The sequence below is a fragment of the Arachis ipaensis genome, chromosome B04 (assembly GCF_000816755.2).
Source record: "Arachis ipaensis cultivar K30076 chromosome B04, Araip1.1, whole genome shotgun sequence".
NCBI lineage: Eukaryota > Viridiplantae > Streptophyta > Magnoliopsida > Fabales > Fabaceae > Arachis > Arachis ipaensis.
In genome coordinates this window covers 11537844-11545802 of record NC_029788.2, presented here as the reverse complement: position 1 = coordinate 11545802, position 7959 = coordinate 11537844, and the positions used below count along the sequence as shown (strand labels likewise).

General features: G+C 34.0%; 2 protein-coding genes across 3 annotated transcripts; both read right to left on the bottom strand.

Moving 5' to 3' along the window:
* LOC107638946 (probable folate-biopterin transporter 7) lies at positions 990 to 3930 on the bottom strand. The gene is made up of 2 exons (XM_016342344.2): positions 3434 to 3930; positions 990 to 2275 (listed from the first exon to the last, which is right to left on the bottom strand). Exons 1-2 carry the CDS (start codon positions 3708 to 3710, stop codon positions 1224 to 1226), a joined length of 1329 nt encoding a protein of 442 aa, XP_016197830.1. The 5' UTR covers positions 3711 to 3930; the 3' UTR covers positions 990 to 1223.
* LOC107638947 (50S ribosomal protein L7/L12) lies at positions 4871 to 7510 on the bottom strand. Of its 2 annotated transcripts, none has more exons than XM_016342345.2 (2): positions 7310 to 7510; positions 4871 to 5792 (listed from the first exon to the last, which is right to left on the bottom strand). In XM_016342345.2, exon 2 carries the CDS (start codon positions 5686 to 5688, stop codon positions 5116 to 5118), a length of 573 nt encoding a protein of 190 aa, XP_016197831.1. In that variant the 5' UTR covers positions 5689 to 5792; positions 7310 to 7510; the 3' UTR covers positions 4871 to 5115. The 2 variants fall into 2 exon arrangements, with proteins under 2 accessions (XP_016197831.1, XP_016197832.1); XM_016342346.2 differs by having other exon boundaries at positions 4871 to 5856; positions 7310 to 7457.

The following is a 7959-nucleotide window of genomic DNA, read 5'->3' as shown; positions in this document are numbered from 1 at the left end:
TATAAGAAAGCTCAACTGAAAATTTAATGATGTCAAACCGGTAAGGCAGTCATAAGCGATATAGTGATTAACCAGAAAATTTAACAAAAGAACAATTGATACAAATACATCATCATTCAACAACTACATGGTAATGTTGAATCTGATTTATGCATTAGGACTTATCCCTCAATCATTCATGCATAAAAAATATTATAACACTTTAAAAAAAGGAAAAACACATTGGAGGCCTAGAAAAATTGTCTTGACCAACATTACAACATGTTAATCCTCTACTCCATGATTGCAATTCCTCCAACAGCTTTTAATTTTTCAATAATTTCATTTGACTCCTCTTCCAAGATTAGTGAATATGCTCTTATCTCCTTAATCACCTTGATCTTTACAGCTGCACCAAACTTTTCCAACTTCACATCAACTCCAAATGCAGGAGAGCACAAAACAGCCGGTTACTGAGCAAACACAAAAAAATTGACGAGTTGTTGACTACTTGAATCTAATTACATGCATTATTGGAAATTAGGTTGAAACTTCTATTTTTATTTTTTTTTTCAAATAAGGAACACCATATACTGCATTTTATCACCATATACTTCTGGTAACTCAATAACACAGTATTGAAAAAGGACCGCACTCAAAGGGTGCGTGTGATTGGCAGAATTATAAATAATTCCTACGAATTTTAAGATGGGAATATCATATTCCCATATTTGGTTCAAAGTTTGAAAAGTTATTCCCAAACAAGTTTGATTATAGGGAATCAAAATACCATCATTTCAATTTCTTCCTTCCCCCTGAGTATATTTGATTCCCATAGAAATAAAATCTGAATAACAAAGTAATACTTGAACCACACACTCCCAAAAGGTATAATTTACGACGCCTAACTTGATAATTATATAAGTGACAGCAGCACCTGATAATTACATCAGTAACAGCAACTATTTCCACGGCTTAAACCCGTAAAGCACACAAGAACAACTCAACCGTTACTCCAAAACTCCCCTTCAATATCCAATGATAGATAGGGGGAGAAAAATCAGAATTTCTTTTAATATTTCCATGTAATAATGTTTATACTTTTCACGATATAAAAATGACAAAAAGAAGAATTAATAATAACCACCAAAGCATTCTCCTATTTGGTGAATTCTGCAATCAAATATACCAAGTTTTTCAAAATGAATCCTATAGTTTGAGGTGCTACAAGTATACAAAGTATGTTAGTCTTTCTTCCTGTCTTTTGGTTTTAGATCATCAGGTATGCAAGATGACCAAAAGATTGGCAACAATGTGCATGCCGCTTGAATCAGAAGTGCAATTGGAAGCCTTGAAAAATCAGTTCCTGTGATATTGATCCATGACACCAATGCAACACCAAGATATCCACTTACAATGAATGCAAGTGCCACAGCAGACATAAGAAATGCCATTATAGAACCCTCACATCCATGTGGACACAACTGTGCTATCAACACACTGAATGGAAGAACCTTGAAGAAGTAGAGAACTTCCAAGAATCCAGAGAACATCACAACATAGAGCGAATCGGGCATGCCCATTTGTCTATAGAAGCCTCTCACAAACAAGAAATCTGAGATCATGAAAACTGCCATCATGGATTGAATGGCTGATATTAGTTTCCTTGATGGAATAGATTTTAAGTATTGGTTGTATATGATCCCCCATAAAAGCATTGTTGCCTGGCCAACCACCTTTGAAATTCCCAATACCGACGAGTCGATTTTCAAATACTCTGTCTGGTAAAAGAACATGGTTCCTGTGAGTGCAGGAATAATGGCATAGGATACCGCGAACCAAGATATCGAGTAAGCGATTTCAGGCTTTCTTAAAGCAACCAATAGCTGTGAGAATTGTTTCCTTATCCCTGCAGATGTACTCTTTGGGAGACCAAGAGAGCTTTCAGAAACAGAAATGGTTATAAAGAATTGGAGACTGAGTAGTAATCCGAAGGCGAGAAACATTGATTGTGGGGAGAACCGGCCAATAAACATGCCGCCAACAAGGTTTCCAAGGACTCCTCCTATGGAGGAGGCTATCCAAACAAATGATTGGAGGCTTCCTGAGGAAGATGACTGAGAGCTCTTGGTTGATGGAGGAGGTTGTTTACCCATCTCTGCGACAATGGCATCATTTGCTACTTCAGCTATAGAAGCACCAAGATTGCTAAGGAGGAGGTATACAGATATTGTGAAAATCGACATGCTTGACGGATAGATTGCTATGACTAGCCATGACAATGCCTGCAAGAAAGCTGCATATACAAATGAATGGGAATTTAGAAATTAGTTATATCATCGGTAAAAACTTAAAAAACAACAAACTACAATGGGAATAATTCAAAGATTAGATAGATATGATTATCCTTAAAGCAACAAGTGCGAATGCCTTTTGATCGATTCAATTGAAAACTATATACATTTTATCCAAGACAGAAGATGCTTGCACAACCCAAAAATCCTAATAGAAATCAAGGCAGCAGTTTTAGATGATAAATGGATAGAAGTATCATGAACAACTCCCCCAGTTCTGATTTCAACAACCTAGAAAAATTAGTAAGATATTTCCACCAAAAACTGAAAACGGGAGAAATTCTTGATATGCCAAGTGGTTAATCTAGTCATAAAATTGGTTAATTGTTTACCTCAACATACATAAGAAAGAACTGCGAAAAGGAGAGTAGGTTTAGATACATTAATCTTATTAGAAAAATGGAATGAATCACGCAGAGACACAAACAAGCTAAGAGTGCTATACAAGAATCTAAATAATTGTGATTCCTCAGATCTCCTTCATAAGAAAGCTAACCCTGTGGGATTTAAGAAGCCTTATTACAATCTAGTATCAATTAGTTGTGTGTTTGAGGCCAGAACCTGGATTGTTTCCAGAATCCAGGAAATTCTCTTTCTGCCATGCAGCAAACAATAGATGAGGTGACCATAACACCTTTTTGAGTATTATTAGGACTAATTACATTGCAATATCTGGCTGTATTAAAAGACCTTAATATAAACAGCAACGAAGTTCAGATTTAATTTAAGAGATAATGTCAAATAAGTTCCAACAAAGGCCAAAGAGAAGCAAAGATAACTCTTTCACACAAATAGTTTCTCAAGTCAGGAATCTTAATCCTAATGCTTTTTTCCATTCCTTTTTTTCTTTATGCAGTAGTGCTTTTCCAAAGCAGCCCACAAAAGACCACATCCAAGGTGGTTTCAGTCAATTCCTATGACAATAACAATCACATGAATGCAATCTCTTTTATTCTCTCTCTTCCCCCTAATACCAAGAAATCAAAAATAAATGATTGAAGATCCCAATTAACAAATTGCACAACTTGGAGTTAGTGTGATAAAAATCAGATAGAAAAAGCAAAAGGGTATGTGAATTCAATTTGACATTGGGTTCTTACCTCCAAGGGCTATGTAGGGAACACGATGCTGGCCAGAGATGTAGATTGAATCAGAGACAAGTCCATATAAGGGCTTCCCAACCATTGGAAGATTAGCTGAATTCAGGAGAATTTGGAGTTTTGAAGGGTCCACATTGAGTCCATCCTTGAGGAAGAAATTCACTGCCAGCCATGGGAAGCATCTGAACCCTTGAACCCAATACCCTAAACCCAGAACCTTCTTGATTGGGTTGCCACCACCACCCACACTGCCTCTACTTCCATCAGAAGAAACCATCTTTTTTAATTTCACTTCACCTTTTTCTTAACAGTCTCAAAGCCAGAGAGAAGTAGAAATGATTCAAATTCAAGAACTGTAAAATGGAAAGCAAGGTTTCGGAGGTTTTAAGGAAAAGCAGGTTGTACTGTACATGTGTCTGTTGCAATATTGTACTGTGTTCTTCTTTTTTATTTTTTCCCTAACGTCTAAGATTTGAAGTGTGACACACCCAGTTATCTGTTACTTTAACGAATGCAATTGTTTATTTATTATTAGTGACTGACACGTGCTTCCTTCTTCTGCTTACACCTTTTTCTATGGCCCCATCTTTAGATTTTCCTTTTTTATTGTTTTGTTTTTGTTTAAGAATTAAGATTCTCGGGAATGTTCTTCTAGGTAGATCTGATGCTGCTTGAATTCACCACTCTTCTTTCTGTGTTGCTTTCACTGACATGCTTTTGCATGTTATTAGATGTGGCATGCTGTAATTCTTCAAAACTTTACTGATAAAAATTAACAAAGGATGTATTTGGTATGAAATCAAAATAGGAAACAAAATCCTGAACAATTAATTTCATTATTTTACTAATGTTTTTTTTTTCTTTTTCATTTTCAATATCATATCAGATGTAGCATGTAAAAGATAATGATTTTTTTTAAACATAGTAAAAATCAATCACCAAATTAATCATCATGTAATATATATTTTATACATGTAATTGATTTTTAATATACACATAATATAACTATTATTATTTTTGGATAAAATTATCAACATCACATTTAGTAATTTATTCTTTATAAATGAACTCCTTTGCTTTTATATTTTAAGTTTGATATTATTATTAACATTGGTTAAATATGATTGTAATGTCTATAAAATACTTATCTTTTATTTTGATTTCTATAATTTTTTCATTTTGTTCTAATAAAATTTAAAACTTCTCTATTTTAGATTTTGTCAATAGAGACGTTTCAAACTTTTTAGCAAAACAAAACTAAATAAAATTTTATAGAGATCAAAACAAGAAACAGAACTTGTGTATGGTATGCAAAATTTGATAAACATGGATATTAGGTTTTATGTCTATAAACATTGCATATGGTATGCAAATTCGGTCAACCACGAGTTTCAAACTTCTACAAAAAAGCTCAACTGAAAATTTAGTAATGTCAAACCGGTAAGGCAGTCATAAGCGCTATAGTGATTAACCAGAAATTTAACAAAAGAACAAATGATACAAATAGATCATTCAACAACTACATGTCTACATCGTAATGTTGAATCTAATTTATGCATTAGGGCTTTTCCCTCAATCATTCATGCATAAAAAATATTATAACATTTAAAAAAAAGAAAAAGAAAAACACATTGGAGGCCTAGAAAAATTTGTCTTGACCAACATTACAACATGTTTATCCTCTACTCCATGATTGCAACTCCTCCAACAGCTTTTAATTTTTCAATAATTTCATTTGCCTCCTCTTTTGTGACTCCTTGTTTAAGCACAGCCGGCACCTTTTCGACAAGATCTTTGGCCTCTTTCAGTCCAAGGTTAGTGAATGTTCTTACCTCCTTAATCACCTTGATCTTCGCAGCTGCATCAAACTTTTCTAACTTAACATCAAATGCCGTTTTCTCTGCCTTTTTCTCCTCGACCTGCACTCCAGCTGCACCATCTTGCTGACCCAAGTCCAGGCCATCTGTTGAAATTGACTGCAACTTTGGAAGCTTTAATCTTTCTACCAACATAGGCATAATTTGACTGCGCTCTTCTTCAGGCAATGCTCCAATCTGTTCTGCAAGCTGAATGATTTTTTCTGAAGGTGGAGGTCTAGGGCCATAAGGATCATAAAACTGAGGAATTTTGTACCTTTTTGGTTTGGCCTTGGAATCTCCAGAAACAACATCAGCCTGGAAGGCACGACATTGCAAAGGCCTAGATGTATGACGAGGGATGCGGCAAATTAATCTAGAAAGGTGGGTAAATCTCATGTCTTCGTTCAATCAAACCAGTGATTCATCAAATCAAATCAAAATATTGAGAAATGATGCCCTTTAGCAAAGTTGTTATACACTTACACCACAAAGATAGCCCCCTGAAGCAATTTCCCATCACAATAAAGTTTCCAAAGATCAGAACCACTCTTTTTAGTTACAAGGCTACACAAATTTGAGCAATGAACAAATAAGCTAATGAATTTAACAACAAATAATTCATAAATGCTCTCACTCAAATATTTAATACAGAAGAGTTCATCGTAAAAAGCTGGAAATGCAGAAAATGGTAGAAAATGTTGCTGAAACAATTTAACCTCAACGCTCAATTGTGATTTAAAATTAGAAATGGGAGATAATATTATATAGTCCAAAAGCATTCTATTTGACCTAAATGTGATCAAACCACACATCAACTCCCAAAAATTGACAAGAGTGGTTGATTACTTGAATCTAATTACATGCATTATTGGATTAGGTTGAAACTTTTATGTTTATTTTTTTTTTAAATAGGAGCACCACATACTGCATTTTATCAGCATATACTTCCGGTTAGCAATGAACTACAGCAATCATAATGATACTATCGATCCAAAAACAAGAGAGAACAATTTTCAAACAAAAAAAAAAAGAAAATAAAAAAGAGAATGAATATACAAGAATGCAAGACATATAGAAAAGAAAGTCCAACTTCACTTCAATAAATTACCATTCATCAAGACAGATATGACCTCAAGGATTATTCTGTGCAATAACTATTGCATACAAACAACCAATCACTAAACAAACATAACCGGAAAATTAACAAATTCCCCATTCACCATCCAAGAGAGAAACAGATCGAACCTCCAAAGAAAGAACAAGCAAACCTATCGTACATGCCAGAGATCACCCAAAAAAAAAAAAAGAAAAGAAAAAGAAAATCAGAAATCATTAACCAATCAGCCTGTTTTCATTGGCAATCTCGCAGGACCAACTAACTAATTGGTCCGTAATCTTAACATAATAACATTCCAAAAACTCTTCATGATAAGTCCAAATTGTCTCAATCCAAACTAACAATATCAACCCGTTAACATAATAACATTCCAAAAACTGTTCAGGATAATTGATCCATTTTATTAAGATGACTAATGTCCCATATAATAAAAAACCACAAAATCATTCACTCAGCAAACTAAAATTAAGTCTTGAGGGATCTGAAAATTTACATTACACTGAGAACATTAAGAACGAAGAAAAATTACATGAATCTCCGGGCAGCTCAAAAAGCACAAGTAAATCCAATTACCAACTAACAGTACAATCCAGCAGCAGACCAACTAAAATACTAACGGGGACGGGAATGACCCATCTTGTTTGCGAGGCATTTCATCAAACAGCTTACGTGCATCATTCCAAATGCTTTGATTAAATAAAAAATTCATCACAGCAACCAAATAAATCACAAAAACAAAGGCAAACGCTAGCTTAATCCCAAATCGGAAATGAAATCAAGCAGCAATTAAACTAACACGACATGAAAATTACACTGTAATAATGAATTTCATTGTATCAAAAACTGGAAGAAAATGTAACAGTGCGAAAAAATAAAGAAGCATTTTTGTCATGTGCTTACCTTTCGGAAATGCGGAGGAGGCACTGCGATGTACGAACTCCTCTTTGTTCTTGTTCTTGCTCTTGCTACTTCACTTCTCTTATCGCGTTTAGTCGTTTACCATGAAAGGGCAATTCAGAGGCCAGAGCCCTAACAGAGTAACAGCTATTTTGTTTTTTGTTAGAAGAACCCTAACAACAGAAACGGACCGGGATCTTCCTCGTTGGTCTCTACTTCACTATTCAGCCCAAAAGGTAACAATGTAATTGAAAGCCCATTAAAATTTTAAGTTTTGTTTTACCAAAAAAATAAAGCTTTTAAGTTTTGCACTTTGCAGTCTATAAATCAAAGAAGAACTTGAGGGTTATTATTAGCATTGCTCTTAACCATAAGGTCCTTGGATCGAAACTGGCATACAGAAGAAGCAAAAACAAAATAAATAAATAAATAAATAAATCAAAGAAGAACAAGATAGCGTTTTTCTCTAACATTTCATATTTCAGTATTTTCAAAAAATAGAGACATAACAAATTAAAATTTTTTAGGAATGAAAATTGAAACTTTAATAATATTTTATATCTAAAATATCCTATTTCAATTAATTAATTCTAATTTTATTTTTTGTGCAAATTAAATTAGAGCTTTATTTTTATTTCAATCTCTATTTCTCA